At 35.9% G+C, this 27,264-nt stretch overlaps 1 protein-coding gene across 3 annotated transcripts in view; it reads left to right on the top strand.

Moving 5' to 3' along the window:
- The first annotated feature begins 4,570 nt into the window (after nucleotides 1-4,570).
- The window catches only part of FIGN (fidgetin, microtubule severing factor), a 134,391-nt gene continuing 111,697 nt past the window's right edge, over nucleotides 4,571-27,264 (top strand). The window contains exons 1-2 of one of the 3 annotated variants that reach the window (XM_003907549.5): nucleotides 4,571-4,977; nucleotides 5,743-5,912. In XM_003907549.5, the coding sequence (XP_003907598.1) occupies nucleotides 5,888-5,912 (25 nt within the window). In that variant the 5' untranslated portion in view covers nucleotides 4,571-4,977; nucleotides 5,743-5,887. The other 2 variants (XM_009182340.4, XM_017946587.3) reach the window with 2 other exon arrangements.

The raw sequence follows: 27,264 nt of genomic DNA, 5'->3' as shown, positions 1-27,264 counted from the left end.
AACTATAAGTGGTCTGTTTTATTGGCGCCTAAAGATTGCAAGCGTGGTGGCTTACTCCTGCAATCCCAGCACTTTGAGAGGCCAAATCAGGAAGATCACTACAGTCTAGAAGTTTGAAACCACCTGGGGCAACAGAGTGATATCTGTTCTCTGCAACAAATAAAAATTTCAATTAAAAAAAAAATAGAAAAACTGTCCTGTCCTTCACGAAAGAACTCATAATTTCCTCTAGACAAAACTCCTTTATAACTGCACTTTCTAACATTCTCTTTGGGCTATATTTATCTGGCTTCATCCATAAAATGTTAATGTCACTTTTCTTTAAATCCTCTACAATTTGTAGTGTAATACTTTTAACTATATTAAGCATTGAAAACTTTCTAAATGAAATTGAGAACCATGCAAAATCAGGCAAATGTTGCAGCAAATATACACACACTATAAATATATGTGAACTTAAAAATATAATACTTAGGTTAATGGAAGAAAGCAAAACATCCTAAGTGAACTTATCACCGGATTTTCCAGTTTGTCTCTATTGTGGAGCTAAATCACTGAGGAGATGTATGAACCACACTAATATCATTTGACAGTACCTGCATTTGAGTGTCATTCTGAGCAAATTGAGTAATTTTACTCAATGAGGTCAAGATCTTCACTAGCTTTTGTGTGTGTGTGTGTGTGTGTGTGTGTGTTTTCATTTTTTTTTAGGGGAAAGGGTGGTACATAAGAACTTCTTAGTAGTCTTTATTGAAGTGAAAATGATGACCCTTAAACTGCAATTTTATGGAAGCATTAAAAGATTATATTGTCACTAATTTGCATTATTGCAAGAACTACCTCAGATTTTTGTGAGTAATATGAAAGAAAAAGTCTAGTTTCATAAACAGCTACTAAGTCCTACAATGTGTTTTGAAACCAGGGGTTTGGAAGAATATGTTATTAGTTTAATGTTTTATTAAAATGCTTAGCATTTAAGTTCAAAACTAAAAAACAATATTTGCAAAATTAAATTGAATTGCCTTTAGCATTTTATGAAAAACTATACATCATAGCCCTCCAAACTTCTTTCCTTAAAGCATCTTGTGACCTACACCTCCCTCATCTTTTCTACCCGCTGTCTACCTTCTGCCTCCGCTGATGTTTTTTCCTTTCCTTTCCTCTCCCATCACTTAGGTAAAGCACATCTCTGTGTCCAGCCTAGCTCATATTTTCCTTAGTCCAGTGCAGACAAGTCTATGGTCATTTGCAAAATCACATTCAATATCACTTTGCTTATTCCCTTAACCTTCACTTTTGTTGTTGTTGCTTACATTATTTTCAGAAGAAAAATAAGAAATACGTAGAATTCCCCTCTGAATTATTTTGAAAGGAAGGCATACACACACAAACACTTCTGAAGAAAAAATAGTTATGTTGATTTTTTCTTCTGATTTTCTTAAAAAGCACAAGTCCGAATATACTGTGTATTAGAAATTCATAAATTAGTCAAAATGTAATGCATTATATTTTAATGTCTGTGCATTTAAAAAGTAAAATAGAAAGAGAAATGATATTGCTAATAGAGTGGGAAAAATTAGTCAAATTTATTCTTTTCTGAAATAATTGTTTCCCTGACTAGCCAAACAACTTCCTTTAAACACTCAATATTTAATTCTCATGTTACCTGAATCAGTTTCAAAAAATATTATAGAGATGGATGTCAGCTACAGCCAGAAACATTTCTTTTGAATAAAAGTTTTGAAGACAAATGCATACAGAATATGACTGTTAAAATGCTTTTTAATCATACCACATCATTAAAGATAGTTTTATTAAAACAATGAAAAATATGAACATTGCAAACAAAGCAATGAATCTCCATGAAAAAGAAAGTCAAATTTTATTTTCCTTTGCTTAAAGTAATTGGAGAAAAGCAACTTTTACCTATACTTAAAAAAAAGGGAGAAATAGTACAATGACGGACTCCCTTGTGTACATTATTATTATGGAAGTCCCAAAATGTATATTCTATTATGTAAGTCCCTTTTATTCCCAGAGTATATGTTATTTTGAACAATTTTGAAACTCTGTACCGCTATCCAGTGCTCTTTTGAATAGTTTTCCAATTATTTGATACCAAAGTTAATTATATTTATTTGAATGTTGAATGATGTTTTTTATAATGTGTATTTCAAATGAATCTATAAGGGAATTGGAAAGGTACAGTTATTATCTATTAATAAGTTCTTGCTGACCACACTTTTTCCTCCTCTTTTTAAAGAGTAGGGGTTGTTTTATTTTAGATATTACAGATGAACGGCTTTAAGTCTGTCATCAAAATACATCGCTTTTCTATTCAGTGGACACTCTATTATATATTTTATTCACTATTTGAATTTACACAAGGAACTGTAAATTCAGTGCTAGGAATTAAATGTTAAAGGTTGATGAGCTCTGAACTTTTTTAACAAACAAGAACAGAGCAGTTTTGCCCGAATTGCACAGAGCATCTGCTGTGTGTCCAGGGGACTTTTGGTCGTCATTCCCCAAATGGGTAATAACTGCGATTATGAGTGCTTCACAGTTTTTTTTTTTTTAAATTCATCTGTACTCAATCCAGCAGTGACCCACAGATATTTTCCTACACTTATTTCTTTGTGGTAAAATCCAATGAACAACTTTTCAGAATATCATTTTCAAAGCTATCTTGTAAAATATAACTAAAGAGGTTTCAGTGTTCTCTGTTACATAGAATAAAGTTCTTCTGTTTTATTTCGAAGACTCCTTTAAAAAAAAAATGCACAGAAAGGTCAAATCCATTCCAAATAGAAATCTCATTGCTTAGAAATATTTCTTAGGATCTCAAATCACTCTTTTTTTGGTCTTTTAAATTCTGTCATCTGCCTAGATTTAACCGAAATAATTTTTATTTCTCAGTGTGTTAGCTAAAGGCATCCATTCAAAGGTAAGAACATCATAAAATGTGAATGGAATTAATTTCAAAGTATATATTTGGCATTTTAAAGAGCTGCATTTCAGCATCTGGAGAGCTGCAATTTAGGCTATCAAATCTACAACAGAGAAACTGGGGGAAATGCGAATACCCTTATGAGAAGGGTCAGTCCTCAGCAAGTGCATTTTCGGTTCCAACCTTCAAAGATAACATTTTCAGCTTGATGGGCTCCTGGTGGAATATTTAATTTACCTCTTTCATTCTTAGCTTCGTCGAAATATAGAGGACTGGATGTCTACCAGGCCAAAGTATAAACTCACCATTTATCTATTAAAGTCATATTTAATGAAAACGAAGAGAAATTATGACCCAATTCACTCTCTTTCTCATTACAATTCCTAAAGAACTTTGCCGGGCACATTATCTCGTAGACATCATGATCAAATGTTATTGTTTGCTTTATTATCTCAGTTGGATGGTTGGCTAGTCTAGAATGAAATAGGTTGAAGGCAACACTCTCAGCCTAGAAGTCTGAATGAGGTTCCCATTCAAATGATCCTGATTGTTTGCGGGTGGGGCGGGGTGATTAGTAAACCAACTGAGCTTACACTGCATAGTAAGCGTCTGGATGCCGCACATTTACATCTAACAAGAGACCCCAGAAAACGTGTGTGTGTTTCTTAAACCTTATGTTCCGAACAAAAGGCTATCTCAGCAACAGACAATCAGCACTGCATTGCTCCCTGGGATGCGAGCAACACACTCAACTGCACATTTCATTCTTCTTCGGCTCCCAGCACCACAAAGCCCCTACTCTCTTCCCACTCCTGGGTCCCCAGATTACTCCATAGAGGGGGGTTGGGAAGGCAGAAGCCTAACGTCTATGCCTGCGCACCAGCCGCCGACACCAGGGCCCCCCGGGCGCTGCTTTCTCCGGCCCAAGCCGCCTGGGGGAGGTAGGGAGGGGAGCCAGGGAGCGCGAGAGGGGACCGCACACCTAGACACTTAGGATTTTATTTATTCATAGGGAGGCGGGGGAGGGGAACTGGGTGAACGCGAATTTTCCCCCTGAAGTTGCTTCTTCTAAGCAGATCAAGTCGTTTTCTGGCTGGTGCTGGGGGCCCCGGGGAGGGTGCCGGTGAGGTCCGGGCTCTCGAGACCAGATCCCGTCCAGTGCGCAGAGGGGGTGGGGGAGGGCGGACGGGCCGCAGCTGTCGAGAGGGCCGGGAACCGGCAGGGAAGGGCCCGCGGGCCGAGGAGCAGCGGGGCTCTGTCCCGGGCCCTCTAAGGCAGGCCGGGGAGCGCAGGGGCCGGCTGGTCACGCGTGGGAAAGAAAGGCCCCTTCCCCCTACGGCGCTGCTCCCCTTTCCCCAGGCTGGGCCGCCCGAGAGTGCGTGCAGGGAGAGCTGCGAGTCCCCGCGCGCGTAATCATGACCTCGGGGCCCCCTCCGGGCCGCGTGAGCGCGTCGGCGAGGCTGGGCGGCCGCCGCGGCCCCGGCCGTGTAACATGACCCGAGCGGCCGGCCGGCCGGCGCGGCGCGGCCATTGAGCCCTCCCTGCCCATGAATCTCTGGCGCGTCTCTAGCTCGCTCGCCCGCTCGCCTCCCGCCTCCCTTTCTCCCCCTCCAGCTCCGCGGGCTCCGTGCGCCTCTCCCTCTCCCTCCTGGTCCTCCCGCTGCCCGTCTCTCTCCACTGCCCGCCTCTCGCCACTGCCTCCCGTCTTCTCTCCCTCACGGCAGCCTCTGTCTCTTTCTCCCTCTCTCCTTTGAAAACTGATCTTTGGCTCTTAGTGTGAAAGTGATTTGAATTTGGCTCGGCGGCGCTCTGCGCCTGCGCCCAGCCTCTGGCATGCTGGCTCCTTCCAAGCAGCTGTTTTGGGTTTGAAATTCCAACATGGCAGAGGCTGCAGTCCGTCTTCCCTTCAAAAACTTGGAATGATTTCAAATCATAGGCACCTTCACTTAACCCTAGCTTCCATTCATCAGCAAACACATCGGATCGATGCTACGCTAACCTATCGGGTTCTCTCTCCGCGCGTTCAGGTAAGAGGAGCTTCGTAGTTTTCTACCATCTGTTTAAATTTGTTTTTGTTTTATTTTTAAAGATTATAAATACATCCAAGACCTGTAATTAAAAGAGATCTTCGAGTTGTGTCGTAAACATTAAATTCAATTTCCACACGTTTCTATTCTGTACGCCAACCTGCTGTCTAATATCTCTGTTCAAAGTAGCCCTGAAACATTATAATGCATATTTTTGCTGCTTAATCATTGCAACAATAGTATGGGATTAAGAGTTCGCGATTGCAAGAATCTCGCTTTTCACTATATTGGGCTTACTTATTACTATCTTTTTACTTCAAAAATAAAAAATAAGAAAGCGGAGCCATAGGGTGGGGCTAGACTTTCTTCGGGAACTAACTTCTAAGTAAATAAGAAGTGTAAATAAGAATCTTGCACACACACAAAAAGTTGAGGTTAAATTACAATCTCGTGGCTGGGGGAACGAGAAAATGTCAGAAGATCGGTTGCAGAAAAATGTAAGCACATCATCTAGGAGGGGGTACAGCGTGGTGGGCGTATTGTTGGCAAGGAACGGGAGAGAAAGATGTATAATTTAATGGTATATACAATCCACTGATCCTATTACCGTCCTCCCCGGAGCTCTTGTTAGTTTCAATGGGAGTGAGTGAAATTGACATGGACTTGCATTCCTGGTCATGTGCTTTTTTTCCTTTCTTTCTTCTCCTGTGATCTGAGATCCCCTTTTTGTTGATGTTGCTTTCCCCCTTAATTATATGCATGTAGGTTAAATGAATACCTGACGAAAGGGCCCACGTTTCAAGGCAGTGACATTTGATAGCTGAGAGGAAAAGTGGCTTTAATGAAAAGCAACCTTTGGAATTCCTGCTTGTGAGAAATCCAATTCAGCTTTTTGTGCTGCCAGCAAGAAATGATCAGTAGCACCAGTGTTTATGGTATGTCAGTTTTGGAATTTACTTCCTTTGCATCTAAATAGGAAAGACAAATGAAATAGCATGATAAAACCATTGAAGACTGCTTGGCAAGCAGTTGCTCATGATATAGAATTCCTTTTTCTTCAAAATAAAATATATGTTTAATGTCACCATGCTTTTTTTTCTTTTGCTATCACTTGTTTGTATATTGCAGTTTTGATTAATATATTACTTGAATCCACTTTTATCGGTTTTAGCTGTCATCCAGAAGTTGCACGTTACTAGTAATGCACTGTATGTATATAACTGCTGAAGTCAAATAGTATGTAAATTAGTTAAACTCAGTGTGGGTTTTTTTTTTTTTTTTTTGGAGGGGGGAGGCTAGGCAAAGGGGAGAGGGTAGGAGTGTTGAGAAAGATTACTAACTAATGAAAGTATATCTATGTCTATGTACACACACAGGAACAGGACTGGATGAAAATTTTATTTTTCTCAATCTATTAATGCAGTTTGACTATCTGCTCTTGATGATTGCACTTTGTGGAGTAATCGGTTCTTCCGAGTGTGTTTTTTTTAGGGGGGTGAGTGAAGAGGTATCTTTTACATGAAAATAAAAAATATATTTTGATTGTCCAAAGTCCTTGATGTCTTTTAAAGAGCAAAGATAGGTTTTTTCTTTTTCCCCTTTCCATTCACTCGTCTGCCTGTCAGCGCTTTTTACTTTTAACTTGTGACAGAATTAAATAATCAGGCACTGAAATGGACTTCGTTTGAAATCGCTCTTTCCTCTTTCTTTACAAAAAAAAAAAAAAAAAGTCAGTTAAATGGAGTGAGAGGGGGTTTTCAATAGCTCTTGTGGCAGTGCCCTGTGTACACTTAGTGATATTCAATTAAGACTGAGAGGGACCAACAACAACAAAAAGATGTTAAAGTATTTTGCATAACCAAAGGATATGTCCACTTTAGACTGTTTTTTTTTTTTTTTTTTTTTTGGTTGTTGCTATATTTACCCCATGACCATTAATTCCTCCTGAAAAGAGAGAAAGAAGGAAAGAGAGAATATGAAAAAAGAAATAACAGTGGGGCAAAGCTGCCAGGGGTCTGTAGTGTGGCCGTGGTCACTGCTCTCTCCTAACACAAATGTGAATACGAAGAGAGGAACTACAAGACCCGTTGCGCGACATACACTTCTGGTTGGACTCTGGTGACTACTGAGCTAAATACACACCACACTTACACGATAGGAAGGATTTGATTGAATTTTGCATTTGGAACTTGTTGACTTTGAAGCGATCAATAAGAAGACTGTTTATTTTAGATGCACATAATTTGCCCTGAGAAATGTTTTAAGGAGGAGAGAGCACAGCTTTTTTTCCCCCGGAGCTGTTGGAGCGAATGGGATTGCCAGATGGGCGATTTCCCTCTGTGATGTTAAAGCTGTAATATATATTCAGAGCAGATTGGGCTGCTGCCTGTGATGAGGAGGATATTACATTTATAAATTTTAAATCGGAGCTCGGACAATGTGCTGAGAGCAGAAATTGGATGGTTTGACTGTTCACCGTATTGATACTTAAATGTGATTTCTAGGTAGTACTAATAATAATCCTTGCAATAATTCATGAAAAACATATTGGCATAGGCAATTATATAATTCATGACATTTAACAGCAGATTTGAGTGTGTAAATCGCCCCCCCTTAAGTCTCTGCTTACTATTAAATAATAGTCACATAATTCATTTCCCTATGTTTAAATGTCCGATGTTCAAATGATGTTAACTTAGGAGCCTTGTTATCACATATTAGAATACTAGGGGCGAAAGTTTATATACATATATATAAAGTAGACACTTGTGTATATGTATAAAGTGGCGTTAGTGGCTCCTATTTTCTAATTCTTTACTCTGATTATTTTTAGATTTTGTTTGTCTCAAATGTGCGGCCTAAAGGAACCAGAGCTACAAACCTAAAAGACTAGAAAGTGGGCAAGTGCTCACACTCTGGCAGCTCTGCTGTTGCAAATTAAAAGTGTGTTGTGGTCAGGAAATGAAAGCTACAATGTCTCTTTTGAACAAGTCGTTTATCAAGAGAAACATCTATCAGGGACTGCCTTGTCACATTGATCCTCTAAAAGTTAGGTCCGAGGTGGAAGCTGCTTTGATGTTTTTGATCCTAAATTTAATACAACAGAAAAAAAGCAAGGATATTTTGACCAATATAGATTTTTAAAAATGTTTCCTGGAACCAACAAGATCTATTTATTAGGATTTCACTATGTGTGAAGTTTTCTGGACATAACAGTTGAAAGGTTGAAGGGGAAATCCCAGACTTTATAAATTGATGATTGTTAGAATATACATTTATAATACATTTAGTGATGGCTGGCTTCTTGGTGCACATGGAATGGACGTTTTGAACAGATTGTTCAAAAGCAAAATTATTTTGAAAGAGTATTTTGGAAGAATATGTAGAGAGTCAAGAGTTTTTCATTCATTCAAATTTTAGTTATCCTCTTACCTTCTTCCTCTCTTTTACTCCTTCATTCTTGCTTCTTATCTTCATTATATTTGTGACAAATTAGCTTTTATCTGGAAAAGAAACATTGTTTCTACAAAAACCGTGTCCCCAAAACATGCTTGCACACATCGTCTCTATTGTTTATTAATTGTGCATGTTTATGGTTATCAATATAAACTACACGGACACATAAGTCCTTTGGAATTTCAGCTTAAAAATAGAGGTATCAGATTAAACATGCTATGTATTCTTGAATAATGAATATGTTGTATGCATTATTTAAAATTTAGAAAGTATTGTTAGGAAAATGACCAAGTTGAAACAAAATTGTGAAAGCAGTTAGAAGCAGCCTGCTTCATTTTGGGAGGCAAAGATTCCAAAGAAGTGTTTCTTCTTTGAAATACAGTTTTTGGATACTTGTTTTACACTGCTGGAGGCAACTTGTTATTTCATCTGGGTCTATCATCAAATAAGAAGGGAAGAGTAGGGTGGGAGTTTTGAGAAGTGTAATACTTGCTAATGATTCATGTCTGAAATGAAAGAATCATAGCAGGGTAATAAAGTCTCATTGTTGTTTTCCTGGAAGAGGGTAAGACTTCTGTTTGGAAGTTGTATGTGTGAGTTGATTTGCTTTTCTCTTCTCCTAAAAACACAGTTTATAGGGTCTCTTTGGAATTATTTCAAGAAACATCTTTTTTTTTTTTTCCCCCTGAAAATAGAGTGTTTTTCTTTCTCCTGACTCTATTGAAATCAGTAAGATTCTTAAAACTGTATCTGATATCTTCTGAGTGAAAATAGGAGGTTTTAGTCTTTAGTCATATTTAAGACTCCTGTAGCAGAGTTTCCAGGGCTGATATTTTTTTCCTTCCCATAAATAGAAAATAGTTTTTGTTTTTGCTTTTTTCATGTTAGGCAGGAACTTCGAAAACCTTTTTGTAGGTAGTTACTTCTGATAGATATACAAGAGTGCAGAAATTTCATTAATTACTTTTAGGTGATAATATAAGAGTGTAACCAGGGGGAAGAAACTAGGAAGTTATTTCCAAGAATCTATGGAGATCATCTGTATTATTACTTGGCATTTCTAAGATAGTTTAAGATATAAACCAACTGAAAAGATAAATGAGTAATTTCATTATAGGTTAATTATTTTTTTTCCTGAGCTTCTGGTTGTCACCTTTTAGAATTTAGTGTCTTACTCAGTACATGCTTAGGGACAGATCCACAAAGTTTGGGAGTCTGCACTGTTTTTCAGAATTTTCATGTCAAGGTGAAGACAACCATGCTAATACTTCCCTGTTTCTGTCTGTATGAGTATTTGGATGCCTTGAATGATTGCCTAATTAAGTAATCAGTTTTAGTGGTCCAAAATCAACAGAATTACTAAATGTATTTGAAACAATTGCAGGCTTTTATGGTGTGAAGTTTCCAGTTTTTAGAACCTTGGTTTAGTAGAAATAGAAAGGTGCTGTTTTACCTTTGATCAATATATTCTTGAGTGCAGATTTCACATACTACTCTTTATAAAGTACTGTGTTCATTGTTGGAGAGCTAATAAATTTAATTACCAGGAATTTAAATTGATTTATAAATTTTTGATTGGAAGAAACTATTCTGCAGATGTTTGTATGAAATACTGACATATGCTACTGATCGATAGAACTTGATTAATCAGCATATCTGCTGTTTTTCTTGAGTCATTGATAAACTAGAATAAACAAATGGTACAGAAAAAGCTACAAATTTTAACTCTCAGTAAAAAAAAAACTTATGTGTCTTTCTTTTGAGATATACAAGAGTTAGTGTTTTATTGAAATTGGTTGAACTTAGAAATTATTTGGGAGTACCACTTAGAATCTTGTAAATCCCAAAATTCTGCCTTTCAATTCACACACACACACACACACACACACACAGCAAGAGAGAGAGATTGTACCTATATATTTGTTTATTGAAAATGAAAGAATTTTTTTGACACACTGCAAATAAATGGCCAGTTTAGCAAGTGCTTTCCATGGTTGGATTTTGTCATTTTCTTCTTTTTTTCCTAAACTTGAATTTTGAGCATTAACATTTTCATTTAACTTCTGGCAGAAATTTTAAGCATAGCTGCTTTGGTATGATTGCTGATTACTGATCTTTTTGATATTTTTGATGTTATCGTTTAAATGGCAATTTTATTTCAGAAATGTTTATTTTAAAAAGTAAAATAGTAGGAATAAGGAGTATGAACGAATATACTCAAAATAAACGGTACCTTGAAGTTCGAAGCAAATCAAAAGCAAGGGGTATGCTAAGTTTCCTTAGGGCAGCACCACAGGTGCCTGCTCAGAAGCGCTGCCTCAATACAGAATATCCGTAAGTACCTGTTGACAACAGTAGTCTTAGCTGAGACTGAGGAGGCAGAAAAGATAGGTGATCAGAAACCATCAAAACATGAGATATCATATGGCACTTTCTGTTAATAATATTTACATATTTTATGCAACAAATCTGCTTGTTGTCTTGTTATTTGAATATTGACACTTTGCTTAACATTGCATATGGTGGGCTGTTGTTTCAGGGTGTATCAGAAGCAGTAAATCCAAAGGAGAATTTCAATTTAGATGTATTTATGTTAAATATATGTATAAATGGATATGTTTGCTCATATTTTAGCTCTCATGACTTTCACAAAGCGTTTATAGTATCACTGCTTCCAATCATTTTTGAAACTGATACATCTTGAAAGTAGAATGCATGATTTATTATATGAGGGCCCAAGGTTAAACTTTTTTACCCTATAGCTCAGCTTAAGTATTGGTATTTTTGTGTTGGGAAATGTTTTTTAGAAAGTATGTTTTGTAATTTTGGAAAATTTGCTTCTCAGTAGGTTTCTGTTCTCTTTTCATAGGATGAGGAGCTTTTAAACAAACAGTTATTAAGGATATATAATTTACAGTAAAGTTTATACTACAGAATATGAAATGTAAAATACCTATAAAATGTTTTCTTTTACCCCATTTCATTATGCTGAAAATACTTTTACTCTGTTTCTTTCCTATGTTTTAATTTCTGCTGGTATTTTACATATTTATTCCATTCTGCTTATGGATATATTCCTGGAATGAGAATAGAAACTGCATTATACTCCATTTAGCTATGTGTGTATATATATACACACACATATGAAATATATATGTGTGTGTATATATATAGATATATTTCGTTTTTCCCGATTCAACTGTTTGCCTTATGTCAACTGGATGCTTTTTAAACAACTGATGATTAAATGCCATTTATTTATGAGAGTAAACTCATCTGAGAATGGGGGACCTCTACTTTCATGCATTAGTTCATGATGAAATATTATTCTTGGAAATAGTAACATCCCAAATAAAATTTTAAAGGTAGTGCAATGTGAAGCCGTGGGTTTCTGTATGTCGTTCTAAATGTTTTGCTTATCTTTTGACTTATTATCCTTACCATTAAGAGACATTTTTACCTTCACCTAGGACCAGCTACATAATTTCTGAGGCCCACTGCAAAATTAAAATGTGAGGCACTTTGTTCAAAAATTAATTTAAAGACAGCAACACAGAGCATTAAACAAAATGCAGGGCCGTTTGCTGTGTGGTGGGGTGGGGGCCTGTGTGCCTGAACAAATGATAGGGCGATGAAGCCAGTCCTGCCTTCACCACCTACAGACTTTTATCTGAGGCCAACTTTGTGGAAGTCACTAGGTTTCCTATTGGAGACTGACTGTTCCACAATGATTCCATGTGCCTCGCCCAGAATGATACTAATGAGAGTTGAGTAAGAAAACGGATGGGAAATGAACCATGAATATCTCCTGCTCTTTCTATAACTGAACTGGGGATTGAAATATTTGCTTTTGTCTCATCTTGCCCTGTATCTGATATATATCCTATACATCATGTGGCTTTTTGTGCAAATATTCTTAAAAAGAACTTTTTTTTTTTAATGAGTATTTTTATGTAGAAACATACTACATTATCTGATACAAAATGCTGACCACTAAAAAAACGAAAGTATACTCATTAAGTGACAGGAAGGAGGGGCAAACTCCCAAATAACGTTGTTATAATAGTATCAGTATTGATACTTTGACATTAGAAAGTGGTATTTTAGCTATATAAACATGTGGTGATAGCTGTGTTAAAGATGAAAAGTAACTTATGCAGTAACACTAATGTTGCAGTATCCTATATTCAAATCCTGGACTTAGCTTCTCAATTTGTATTGCAATAACCTCCCTCTCCCTGAAAATTAGAGTCATATGACTCCTTTACCAACATTCTGTGCTGATAGGTGGACAAAACATTTACATCGTTGCTTCCCAAAGTACTTCTCAATGAGATCAAACTTCATATTGAGATACCTAAAACTGAATTTTGAAGTCAAGTGGCTTTTTCAAATCAAAACTGAGATATGATGGAATGTCCAGCAAGTATGGATCTGAGTGCACTTGAAGTTACACCATTTATTTTCAAAAGATACTTCTCACATCAGATGACTCTGCCAGGAAGGGAAATATCAAAGAGCTTGGAAAAAGTAACTATTCTTTTATGTAATCCAAGACTGGGGTGAAAGTGGGGGGCTTTAAAGATATTTTTGAGGAAGAAAAAAATTGAACTTATTTTGAATGCCTTGTTAGACTTTGTGGGGAGAAATGCTACATATGAGACTTTCTAAGAAGAAAAATCTTTGCCCTGTGTAATAAGGCACTGCTCTCCACACTGATAGGCACTTTAATGAAAGAAAGCTTGGAAATAACTATTATAACAGTGTCCCATTTAACTAAAAATTTATCCTACAGTTTAGGAATCTTTTTTTTTCTTTTTTTAACTAAGCCATTGCCAACTTGAAATATTTTAGTAGGTAGCTAGCCACAATTCATGTTTTCTAATGTTCTGTGTTCTATCTCCAAATTCCATAGTATAAATTTAAATTGGGACTCTTCTTTTCCTGCTTTATTCCTATACTTGGAATCTTGTATTTTCATATTAAATGTTTTGCTTTAAAAATGATTAAACTAGGAATGTGGATAAATAAGTGGCAATATAGTATATTGTTGTGCCAAAAATAGTTTTTTTTAAATTTTTGATGTGTTTGTTTCTTTTACCTTTCGATTTCAAATTGAATATTGTAAACTCTTTCTTTTAAATCATATACCTCAATGATGCTAAATTATAAATCTTAATTAGGTATGATTCACTGATTTTAATCTTACAAGATAATTATTTTGAGTAGGATAAAAAGGTTCCCTTAAGATTAAAGGCATTTTCATTACAATCCCCATTTTCAGATCAAACAAATACTATGAAATAAACAGTACTATTATTCTTTTATGCTTAATAGTTTTTACTTTTCAATTAAAGTATATGGGTGAAGAAATAAGGCTATAAATATGGCAGTCTTATTGTTTGCAAACTAAGTGCTTTTGATAAATTTTACTGCTAGGAATTACGTGGATCTAAGGGAATTTTTTAAATAAAAATTACAGTTTTGATTATCTAAATGGAATATGTTCTTGTGCATGTGCATAGATATATTTCTTTGTGAAGGTATTGATGTCAGGGACACTTTTGGTATTTCTTTATGAGTAATTAGGTTAACGGGGTTAGTTAGAAAATGTATCCTTTCCTGGAAAATGAAAAATTACATTCAAGCAGAGGTAAAAGAGTAGAACATATTCATGACTTTAAGTACTTAAAAAGATATTTTATGAGTCATTTTTGAAGACTAATACCCAATATGTAACTTGTTAAGAATAATCGCCATTTTTACTTTCTAAAGCACATCTATATTAAAACTGACTTTCTATTCATGACTCGCAAATCTGGAGTCAATTTTAGGCCCAACTTACAAAAGATGTGGGTCTTATCCCCCCTGCCCTTACCGTGGTGTCCTATGCCTGTAGCGTCAGTACTGTACTGACTCTACTCTACTACATAAAAGAGTACAAAGTTCTCTTTTAAAGAGAGATTTCCATTTGCATTATTCAGAAGATTAAGCAACGTTTTGGGGAGGGAAATACTGATAGGACCCAAATGTAGACATTGGGACCCTGAATGGCTTGTATCCTTGTCTGACAAACTGGAAGGAAAAACATATTACCAGCTTTGGAATTTTATATGCCTATATGAACAGTGCTTTTTCTTTCTCCGGGAAGGTTTTAAACATACTATGAATACAATAAGTGCTACCTAATTGGAAAAATATGTTTTCTATAATTCTAAGAGTACTAATCAACCAATCATCAATATGAATTTACTCATGGATAGTAAGATAGTAGAATTTTATTCAGAAATGGATGTTCAGTTGGAGCTGGTATCGCTTTAGAAAGAGAAAAAGATTGTACATAAGCAAAATTCTTTTGGGTTTTTTTTTTTTTAAAACATGGATGTGAAATCTCCATCAATAACATTTTTGGCTGTTAAAGTATTACAAAAAAATGGAAAGCTCTTTATTATGTTTTATTCTTTAATAAGCCTCAAAATGCACACATACAGTGCTATAACGCCTTTTTTGTTTACTTTTTTGATTTTTGTCTTGTTTTGTTTTAGCATAAAATAAAAAGAGCTTATAGGTAAACTATTTTGTACTATTTATTTATAAAGATATCTAGTAAGGACAGTACAACATATAGTATAGGTTTGTTTATAATGATGGGTAAAAAATCTGCAATTTTACCACCATGTAATGACAGTTCCTTGAAATTTTACCCTACTACACCAAAATGCCACAGTCACTAAGATGGGAGGTGTTGCTGATATATGATTGGAATGCACGTGTATACTTAAATACATAATTTTAAAAAATTGTCTTTATTTTCTAGCAGCTTCCTGGTGTCCTTTGCTTAGGGCTAGGGGGAAAATGTTTTCTGCTATTTTGCTATTTGCATACTCACCAAGAACCTTGCTGTCTAGGCCATCTTCCTACCTACCTAGCTGTGTACCGTTTTGAAGAGCTGTTTTTTTCTTTTCTTTTCTTTCTTTTTAAAAAAATTTTTGATATTTATCTGCAAGGCTGGTTATTACTTGATCATCTGGAAAATCAAATTTCATTTCAGCCACTGGAATATGATATTTAGATCATGAGAGGTAGTTTGAATTAATTAAGGGGATAATATTAGGCTTTATATTAGGGAAAAGTAAAGCAGCATTTTTTGTCATGGATAACCTGCCCTTCTTGATGAAAGACAACATGTAGGAATAGGGGAAGTAGGCACAAGTTCGAGAAAGTCATTGAGGCAAAGCTAAGGTTAAAAATTCTTTTCATGTGGTTGTTACACAAAATGATATTGGCAATTTTGTAAATTAAACCCTAATATTAATTATGTAAAAAAACTTATCACTTATTAAGAATGATTGACTAATATTCAGTAAATAGCATGTAGCACTATTTTAACAAACTGTATTCTCCATTTTAGGAACAACTAATTCTATATCAAATCCTGACTATATGGGATTTGTGAGTATGCAAATTAAAAGAACTGTTCTCATTTTTGTCTCCATAATTTAAAAAACTGTGAAAATATATATATATATATATGTCTTTAAAGATGATTCAAATTATTCTCAGACTCTTTTTTTTTCCTCTGTCAACATACTCAAGTTTTTAGGCCACAAATGAAGTGACAGAAGAAAATCCATTGAAGATGGAGGTATATGTCTTTTAAGGCTTCTTTTGGAAACTAATGTATTTATTGCCATTATGGAAGTTGAAATCATTGAAGTAGTTAATACTTTGAATTGGTTTTAGAAAAATGTGATGTTAAATTTTATATCAACTCAGTAAATGCTAGCTGTAACTTCATGACCAAACAGAAACCCCAAACAAGCAAAATAAATAAATAAATAATAAAAAAAACTTTTGCCTAAGCCCTACACTAGATCAGTTTGATGAAATTTTAAGCTCCTCAGATGATTCTAACGTAAACCAAACGTTTATATATCTCAAGAGATCTTAAGATTTTCACCTTTTAAGAAATGTCATTCTTCCTGATTTGAAGTTAGGAAAATGAAGATATCTGTTCAGAACTGAATATACTAATGACATGTACAGATAGTTCATCATCTGGCTGAAGTTCAACAACCTATCTAGACTTTTGAAAACATTTCTGTCAGGCTTGCAAGAATACCTCAGGAAAGTAACAATGATGAAGGACAGCGTCAGCAGAAGCCCACGGTCTATCATTTTGTTACCTTGGGTAAGCCATTCAACCTCGCTGAGCCTTGGTTTTTAGTTTACTTTTTTATAAAAGAAGAGATGATTGAGGTGATCCGATGACGACTAAGATTTCTTGCAGTTTCGTATACTCCATGACTGCTTTGTCATGGACTAGTGAACTCATGTAACTTGGACCTTGCTAGTCATCTAAAAGATGCAAAATATTTTTGTTTCTCTTAAGAAACTCCAAAAATTATCCTGGAAACAATGTAGAAAGCTCAAGGACCATTTATTACTTTGTTAAGCCCATCAGAAGAGTTGATATTTCATTAAATATGCTTACTAATTGGTTGCATGCAAAAGTGTCAGTGATTCTAATATCTTAAGAGTTGATGGATATTAGTTAGCTAATGCTTTTCTCCTGTAAGAGATTTCAGTAGACTGGCAATCAGATTAACTTAAGCCGTGGAGTTAGGGACCTCAAATCCTTAAAATATTTAGTATGAAAAGTGGACTTTTATCAAACTGAAAGCAATACCTTTTTTCCTGTGCTTTATCAGCAACTAGTCTTTGTTCACTTTCTTTTCGCTTCCTGGCATGTTCTTCTCCGCTTGTTGAAATCCTACTAGGACTATGGTATCCTGGTCAGATGTTGCGTCATCCATGAAGACTTCTTTGAGGCACCCTAATTAGGATTGATTTCGATGTCTACTTAATTGTCCCTTAGAACATTTGAAATGTCTCCTTTAGATCTCTTACTATCATCTTTCTCCTACTATAGATTGCTAGGCATCTGTGTTTCTCTATTATGAAACTGTAAATTTCCTGAGAGCACACACATCTAATTCATTTTTATTTTTAATCTCCTCAACATGTGTGTATAGTATAAGACCTATAATAGGTATTCAATACATGTTTGGTGAATTGAATTGATAAAAGCATAGGAGACTATCACTTGGTTAATATTTTATTTTATTTATTTTATTATTATTGTTATTTTTGAGACGGAGTCTTGCTCTGTCACCCAGGCTGGAGTGCAGTGGCGCGATCTCGGCTCACTGCAAGCTCCACCTACCTGGGTTCACGCCATTCTGCTGCCTCAGCCTCCCCAGCAGCTGGGACTACAGGCGCCTGCCACCACGCCTGTCTAATTTTTTTGTATTTTTAGTAGAGACGGTGTTTCACCATGTTAGCCAGGATAGTCTTCATCTCCTGACCTGGTGATCCACCCGCCTCTGCCTCCCAAAGTGCTGGGATTACAGCCGTGAGCCAACGCACCCGGCCGGTTAATATTTTATTAATCTTACTTTAAAAAATTAAAAGATGATTTTTAAATATTTAAAGAATAGATCTATGAAAATTGTATATTTCATTAAAAAGTTGAAATTTCTATATTCTTTATATAATGTTATTACCAAAGAAAGACTTTATAACCCTGAAAAATAGTTTTATAATTATATACTTAAAAAGGGGCTTACAGTCATTAATTCTATTTTTGTATCTCTAGATAGGGAGCCTTTAAACTCTTTTTAAAAAACATTATTATGCTATCTTTAAAATCTTATAAAACATAAACCTATAGACTGCTTTGATTATAGGTGTAACAAATAGCTTTAAATCACTATTCTCTATGAAATATTTTTTTTCTCATGTGTTTGCAGACAGAAAAATTTGAGGGCACAGAATCATGAAATACTAGACTCTGAGACTTCCATATTGACGTCTTACCAATATAGAATTGATCGACAGTTGGCCATTCTGCTTTTGGTTGAACATGGGAAAGAAATACCTCCTAAGGCATTTCTTTCTATTTTGTCCTTTCTCTGATAAATAGGCAGTTTGCAAATATGTGCACTATCAGCAGTCAAGACAGATTTCTTTGGAAACATGATGATATTGGGGTGGTAAAATGTGAGATGCAAACTAGTTGATCTAGAGTTGATACTATAACTTAATTCGTGAATGTCTTTGGTTAACATTTTAATTGGGACCTTTATCTAACTAAACAGTGTCTATAAATTTATTTTGTACTGAATACTGGGCAGTAAACAATTTAGCTGGGATTTCACCCCATAACTCTGTCTTTTAGGTGTTCAATAGTTTTACCAGTTGGGTTTGTGTGCTTGTGGGAGGGTCAGCTACTTTCTCAAATCTGTCGTGAATGTTACCATAAATAGCATTATAGTATTTCTAAGGCAAATTCAATTTGATCAAGTGTTAAATTATAATGAGTTAGGCAACAATATTTGACAAGATTTGTATTTTATATTTGTGTTTTCAAACCTAAAGAGGTACCAGAGAAAAGCATTTGCTTACATTGCTTCATCAAACAACCCAGAAAAAAAACAAAGACTCTTTTGTCATTCTTTTAAAAACACAATTTTACTAAGAAAACCTATAACCTTTACTGAAAGCTCACTCATTTTCTTCCAATTTGGGCTCTTGAGAGCTGAAAAGTTCTAGATGCTATCTTACCACTTCATATTGAAATCTAGTTTGATGTCATACACTCTATGCAGAAGAAAGTATCTGTAGTGCTGATTGTTGAACCTGAATTGTTACAAAGATGTGCCATTTAGTGAGCTATAATGGACAAATGTTGCTTAGTTAATTGTATAAAAACACTGCATCTTCAGCAAAGGGCTCTAATAGTAAAGGACAGTACATTGTAGGTAGAATAATAAAGATTGTGAAACAATATGTTACAAGTAGCAAAAGCGTTTTTGCAGTGTGACTACAACAGTGAAGACCCATGTGTTGCATTCGTTTGTTAAATAGACACTTCTGGTTTTCTAGAAACCATTCAATATGCTTCAAGTAAGTTAAAATTGTTAAAATATAAATTAAAAGCCATCAGATTGAGAGTAAAGGCCACAAATTGTAAAACCTTATAGTGGTAGCTTGCCAACAGCCAAATTAAATCCAGGGAATATTTAAAAGATAGAGGCTTAAAATTCTACTTGGTTTATAATCAGAAAGCTATGGGGTTTTAAACTAATAAAAATATTCGTGAGAATTCTTTACATGTAAAATGCCACCCATTTTCCTTTACCCTTCTGGTAGAAGAAAACTGGGTGATCCTTCTCAAAGGGTAATCATGTAAGTTGGTGGCCAGAAAGTATGAACCATGGTTAAAAGCCAGTGGTTAATGGTTTATTTTGTTGTCTGCCTTCTTTTACTCCTTCCTCCTTCCCTTCCTTACTTTTTATTTATTTGGTTTGACCCTATATGCATAGTTGACAGTTGTCAGTAATAGAATTTTTGGCTAGATCTACACATGGCAATTCTTGAAAAATATGAAACTATATTTGTCCTTTTGGCCTACAATCTGAATTAAAAGATAGAATTATTTCAGGTCAATACAACTACATGGGTGTATGCACATGTGCACACGTGTGTGTGTGTTTATTCAGTAGAGCAACCTGTCTTTGCAACACATGACAGTGTTGAAAGCTCTTTCATTCTGAATGGACCAGTTTGTAGCTCCATACAGACACCATCTAAGTGAACCTATTTAAATATCTTTCCAGATTCTTAACTAAGTGGTGCAAGTCTGTCTTGGAGGTGGCACTTATTTGTCCCTTAGGAGTTAAGTTTGGTTTGATATTCAGTTGAAGTGTCAGTAAACAAGATTTATGAGAAATTAATTAAAACTAAAATTGAAAATGGATATTGAGGTGCAAGTTTATCCTAAAATGGCTTGAGTATATTTGTCCCAAATGCATGAAAAGAATGTTTTCTAATGGACTCTTTTAATTGGAATAGAAATTAATCACAAATAAACCATGTAAAATTTGCTATCATGATACAATTGTTTTCATTCAGTGGTCGGCCACGCCTTCTTTTAGCCCTGTCTTTGTCCAGGGTTTAGTTTAGTCATGCATATGTCCTTGAAGAAATGTAGCATCTTTCACAAGATTTTGTACAAGTGAAATCAGATACCAGTTTTTATTGCAGAACCAAGCCTACAAATGTTTCTCTTTAAAGACATTTTTAATAGAAACAGTAAGGTATAAATCATTTAAGCAATTACCTGGACATTGTGGAAATGGGGCTTGGCTTTTTCTGTAGCCCCAGATGTTTCCAGATTCCAGTAATAACCCGGTCCAGATATTTACAGCTTAATTTTCTGTGCATGTGCACTTGTCCACAAATGGCTCCTATTTCCCATTTTCTGTTGGACAACTGGGCTACTTAGAGGTTTAAAAAAAAAATGATTTCAGCTTGGGTGATGACAAACGTTAATGGTGATAATAAGTTGCTTCTAGAAACTTTGATCACTTAAAAACATATAGAGGCTAAATTTTAGAGGATTTTATACTAAGAAATAAATTGTTCAAATGGCATTTTGCTTTATGGATGAGAATGGGATGAATAACCTCCCCCATCCCTCAAAATTTTAGTCTTGATATGCTATGCTATCAAAGTGATTCTTTGGTTTTTAAAAAAATGCATATTCTGGCACTGCTTGGGTTATCATGCAGGCTGCTAGTTTTTCTTTGCATCACTACCCCACAGGTTTTCTTCTTCTTACTAGAAACTAAACAAATGGAAAATAATGATTGGTAACCATCTGCTGTGCAGAAATTTTACATATAGCAGTTAACTCTATTTTAGAAAACAAGACCAAATGAGTGCATTATACTGTTGCCAGTAAATAGCAACAAGCACTAGAGCGTTCCTTTGGACAACACAGGCACACAGGGAGCCAGTATTTTGTTATGGGAAGTCAGTTGGTTGGACTGTGGGGCTGAGTGTGCCCAGACATTTACTTGTGTGTTTGTGTCTATGTGCCTATGTCTGTGTATGTATGTGAAGAAAGTGATTGCTTCCTCTCTGCCTTCTCCTTGTGTCTCCTTACCGCCATAATTCCCGTCACGTAAATCAAAGTAATGTAGATGTAAATAAATCAATTCAATCACATCATCCTAAATCTTTTTATTCACTTAAGAAATAAACTTAAAATCCATAAAGTCAGACAGAATAAAGATTTGTAAAAGTATGTAGGCTTCAGATTGGAATTGTGGTTTTCTTCATTGTACTTGTTACAATGAGTAGTGGCTAGCCAATGCATCTTTAAATTATTCTCTTGTCGTATCTTCTGCCTAAAGAAACACCTTAACAGGAAATTAGATTGAGTATATGTACAAAAGATATTGACAGGCAATGATTATTCATATAGCTGCTGTTGAAGTATGGATATTGTATTGAGGGTAGACGTATAATGAAATAGACAGAAGTAAGCGGTTACAAAGAATTTATTCAAATGGACCAGGTAAGGCCTGATTTTATAGTTATCCATATAATCTGTAATCTGTCTCTCCCTCTCTCATTCTCTCTGTCTTATATATATATAATCTGTTTATTATATCAATATACTTAGACACTCGAAACATATAATCTCTCTCTTGCTTTCTAACTTTCACTTATTTGATACGGGGATTTTGCTATACAGCAAGAAAAGTTGTTTAAAATGGGCAGTATATTGAGTTCAAAGGACCCATACAGTTCATAAATTCTCTGGTGTCTACTGGATTTTTCATCAGGGAGACTTCCAATAAAAATGATCTATTTTAGAAATAATATTGTTTAGTAGGTTGAAATGTGGTGTAATAAAATTAGACCTTCAGTCTTCTAAAGTTACTACTTAGATGGCACCCTTGGGATGGTAAAATGGCTGTATAAGCAGATGAATCAGACAGTTCCACTGATGGGTACATTTGTCAGTCTCTGTTACAGATATAATATATTCTTATATCTGTAATCCTGACACTGTTACATCCAAATGAAATCAACATGAGGTTGTCATCTTTAAGCAAATATGTTAAGTGTTGTCTTTTGTGCTTTGGATTTGAAAGAAAGGGGCCCAGGGGAGGCAGCATCATGCAAATGGAACAAATCCCATTTCTTCTGAGCTGTGCTGTTTTTCCCCTCCATGGCAGCTGGCTGTGTTATCTTTGTGTGTTTCTCTGAGTGCTGACAATTCTTTCAGTGATCTAAGTTAGGGCACATTAGAAAGTGGAAGCAGCTGTCTGTCGCTATACTGAGAGACGTGTTTGCTCTACTGCAAAGATGAAGGACCATGAATCCTTGACACACTCTCCCCCCTCCCCCCTGTACTTTCCAACATGATCAACATTCAGACGCACAGATTGTCTGCTTGGACAGTTTTTTGTTCTGACTGACAGCATCTGGCATAGACAAATTTAAAAATACATAGCATGCCATGCTTGGAATTGGAACATCCCTTTTTTATTAATCTTCTCATTTAAACCATTCATTTACATTTCAAGAAAGGTTACAGCTTGATATGGTTGAAACGTTGATTTTTAAATGAATAACCTTCTAATGAAATGTCTTGAATGAGTACCAAGCAGCCAGTGTTCATTAAAAATTACACCCGATTAACACGGCCTTGAGAGCCTGAGAGGAAAGGGATTTCTTATTGTTTTAATCCACAATGCAATCCAGTGTTTACCTTTCTGGCACAAAGCGAATAGAAATGATGCCTGTACTTGCAACACTTCTGATATTGAACACAACTATGATATCACCCTTAAGCCCACAAAAACACTTGGTCTTGTTTAATCAGCTTTCTTTCCCTCTGAAACCCTCAGAGGTGTCAAATTATTTTAAAAAACATTACATAAATACACCTCTCTCAAATGTCCCACCCCTCCATCACCCCAAAATACTATGTCTCTATGCCCACATCAGAAAAAGAAAAAGCTTATATGTTTTCAAGTAGAAGAGTTGTAGAAAACGCTTTTAGGTTCAACGCTTCCCCTGACCCTAGGATGGTGGATATACATTTATTTGTTTGCATTACTTTGGTAATAAAACATAACAGTGCAAAAATTGCTCTCTTTCTCTGCCCCACTCACCCCCACACACATTCACATTGCTTACCCATTCTCGATTCCATAGTCAACCTTACCAACATGCCTAGCATTCATGTAAAAATAATATGAAAATTGGCCATATCAGTCAGTCTTTGGACTTTGCATCCAGGGGCGGAGGTAGGAATAAGGGGAGGAGAATCCTCCTTTTATCATGCATTTTAGACTTTTCATATCACTGCAGATTTCAGCTGTAACTACTCACTGCAAGGGTAGCTACAGTATTAAATAGTTCTAAGGGGTGTTTGGAGAAGGCAGGTGGTGCAAAATTGTAGTAAAAATATATTCAAGTGCTGGGTAGTAAATATGTAAAGCAATGTACTGGATAACTTGGAAAAACAGGCTTCAGAGGGAAGTTCAATTAACAGTTATAAGCAGAAGAGGTGATGTATTTCTTCAGCATGTGTAAGAGGTCACTTGCTTTAGGATAAATTTTGACGAATTCCAGAGAGAAATAAATGCTGAAATAAAAATGAAAACAGATTACAATTTTATATCAAAGGCACTTTTAATTTTTGAATATGATAGGGGAAAATGACAAGATTTTATTCCATGGATTATATATGATTACTTTTTATATTTTGCTAACGTTTAAATTGTACACTTATTTTACTTTAAACTGTTATTTAAATAAAAGAAATCTTAGAAATGAACATTATCTTTGAATCTGGAATCAGTTTATCCAACCACTCCTCAACCCAGATCTTGGCTCTATAAATTTAAGGTAGACATAATTTGGTTGCTGTTTATCCTTTCTTTTTTTTCCTAAAAGCTAGTGGCAGGGAATCTAATGGGAATGGATCTAGTTCCAATGTTTTTATTGCTAGTAAACGTTTTATAATCAACATTTTAAATATAAATTACATCCTTTGTTATTTTCCATTTTGATTTTTTTAATGACGAGTTTTTAAAGGTAGTGCCAATGTGCATATGTAAGCAAACTGGGAATGGGTTAAAGTACACAATTCCCTTGTGTAAAAAGCCAGGTTTAGCAGTAATGCTTTTAATCTGGACTTGTAGAAGATTCAGGAGCATCCATAGATCTGCCTCAGTAATTACCATACCCCAAGTGGCACTGGAAGAGACATTTGCCTAAAAACTTGATGTCTTCATTACGCTGTTTACATTTTAATTAGAAACATGAAAATTACTGATTCATAGAGACAACTATAGTTTAAGTGGTTTCGTTCACCATCCAATAAATCATAAAAAAAACCCACAGTTGGCATAAATAGTTTACTAGGAATCATTCATGGGAATAATGTGTTGGCACTATAAGCTGCTTAAAATATGTTTTTATTTTACCAGAGGTAGAATTTGCATATAAATTAGAGAATGGCATTTTAAGTTGACAGTCATTTATGCAGAATACCACCCACATGCAAATACATATATGGGCGTATGTGTGTACTTTCTTTGAGTTTATAGGTTTTTGCAGTATTGTGGATATAGATACATACCCAGCCCTAGCCTATCAGTTTTTAAAATGCGTGTCCTCTTTTAAAGTCCTTTCAGAAATGCTGTGGGTGTTCTAATGCATAGCCACAACCATGTCTTATTTGTTGGGTAGTATCAACTTGTAAAAAAGAAAAATGTTTATTTCTTGTATATGTATGTCTGGAAAAGGAGTTGCTGTTTCATTTGCTCATTCATTCCCTCTTTCCTCTCTCTTCCATTCGTTCTCCCCTAACTTTTGCATGTACCTGTCAATGCTGCTGCCCTAAAACTGCTCCCAGTCAGAGCGGCTGGAGTGAAGCAGGGTGGCTGTCAGAGTCCATTCCTGAGTCAGCAGCATGTCCATTGCCTGAATCTTGCGACAGTCACTCATCTAGTTTTTCCTTCCCCAGGGGACAGGCGTCCTCCTCATCAGCAAGGAGGAATGACCCTTCTGACTGGCATGCTCAAATTCCCGAATCTCCCCACATTGGTGTGTGAGTTCAAATCCCCCCTCCTGGAGGCAGGGCTGGGACTCTAGCTAATGACTCCAAGATACAGAGGGTCAGCGCACTGGTGAGCTCGAGTACTGAGGCATTGTGCGAGCCGAGTTGTACATTTTTCCCATAACTGCGGACTCTTCTCCTTCTCCTCTCCCCTCCCCGAACCCTTTATTATAGATCAACGTTATGCAAAAATGAACCAGGCGTAGCCACAGACATTATAAGCTATTTACCTTTTCTCTATCTTTATTAGGTAGTTACTGGTCATGGCTGAAGGAGGGTCTGTTATTTTTTGTTTGTTTATTGTTGTTTGGTTGAAAGGAAGCACACAATGAATGGACATTTACATTATCTAATGTTAAATTCACATTTTAGGCCCATCGGCTGTAGATAAAAATGAATTTGAAAAATATTACATAGGAGAAAGAGTGTATGCATAAATGTTTAATTTGGAATGCTATAGTGCTCATTGTTTAAACTTTTGAATGTGAATGTATTAGGTTGAAACTCATGCTAACTGCCTGACATGATTTCTGGGAATTAATGGGTATAAGATTAATTCTCATGAAGCTGCTTTAGGTGAGATAAATTTTGCACTTCACTTCTACATCTTTTGGTTTGCTTTTTATAAGTTCTAGAGGATTGCCAAAGTTTGAAGATGCTAATCAGTTATTTTTAGTGGCCCACAATATTTTAGATTTTAATGGAAAGTCACTAGGATCAGTTTCATGGTAATCCAGGTAATTGGTCTAGGTAATCAGACCAGGAGTATTAAAAACAGTAATTAGTACTTTGCATTTACCAGGCAGAATTCCTGAACAGGTTAGTTAAGGTAATAGTGGAATTCATGGACATATGCTCATTGGTTTGCTTTGCATTGCCTCTTTTTGGGGGGGGAGGTGAGGCAGGACACTTACTAGGTTTCTGTACTTCCTAGATGTGATTAGACACAATAGTCGACATCTGTAAGGACAGAAACATGCTGCTTACTTGTACACACGGCAAAATTCTAATAGTTCTGTGCAGTCTGGTAAATCCTGTCTGCTTTATGCAGTGTGGCCCGAAACAGTTATGTGGTGAGGGAATGCTGGCTGCTGGCCAGCCATTGACTATGAAATCCTGGGTACCTGAGAGCTTATCAGTTCTTTTGCTTTGTAAAAGAAAAAAGTGATGAAAATGTTGGTAAACTGCCATGAAGGTTTAAGGCTCCTGGAACAAGGAGCCGTGTAATCAGATTGGAAAATGGAGCTTGAGATTCTCTGCATGGAGAGCAGCCGTCTGTGGACCCCGTGAGCCGCTGTGCAAGTGCCCGAGCTGACCACTTTGTTAGCAAATCAGCTTGTTTGCTGCAGCAGCAGGGTGGAAAAGACCAGAGCTTGTGATGGTATGTAACGGAGGGAGAGCTCTTGCATGGCACAATCTAATCAGCTTGCAATTAGCTCAGGCTCTACAGTCACCTTCTTAATTTTCTTTTTCCCCCCTCTTTGTGTTAATACTGTGCACTTTAAACAATTAAGGAAGGGAAGTAATCCTTCAAGCAAATCAAAACCATCCTTTAATTTTATCATCCTGCTGAAAAAGTATCAGGTGGTCCACTGGTCCTCATCAGATGCTGGAAATTCTCCGGCTCACTGTAGCATAGAGAGAGCTTTAACCAATTGATTTTTAGGATAATCTTTCAAATATCTTGGCAAGGGGGAGAAGAAAATGGTACATCATTTAAACTAGAATCAAAGTTAAAATTGATGTGAAGGAGGATTACAAATCCTTTTGGTTTACATGCAGTAGTAAATGTCTTTTGGTTTATATACAGTAGTGCCTCTGTTTTATATTTTTAATAACTA

This window comes from Papio anubis, chromosome 10, assembly GCF_008728515.1.
Source record: "Papio anubis isolate 15944 chromosome 10, Panubis1.0, whole genome shotgun sequence".
Taxonomy (NCBI): domain Eukaryota; kingdom Metazoa; phylum Chordata; class Mammalia; order Primates; family Cercopithecidae; genus Papio; species Papio anubis.
The sequence above is the reverse complement of the archived record's forward strand: the minus strand, read 5'-3'. Positions and strand labels throughout refer to the sequence as shown.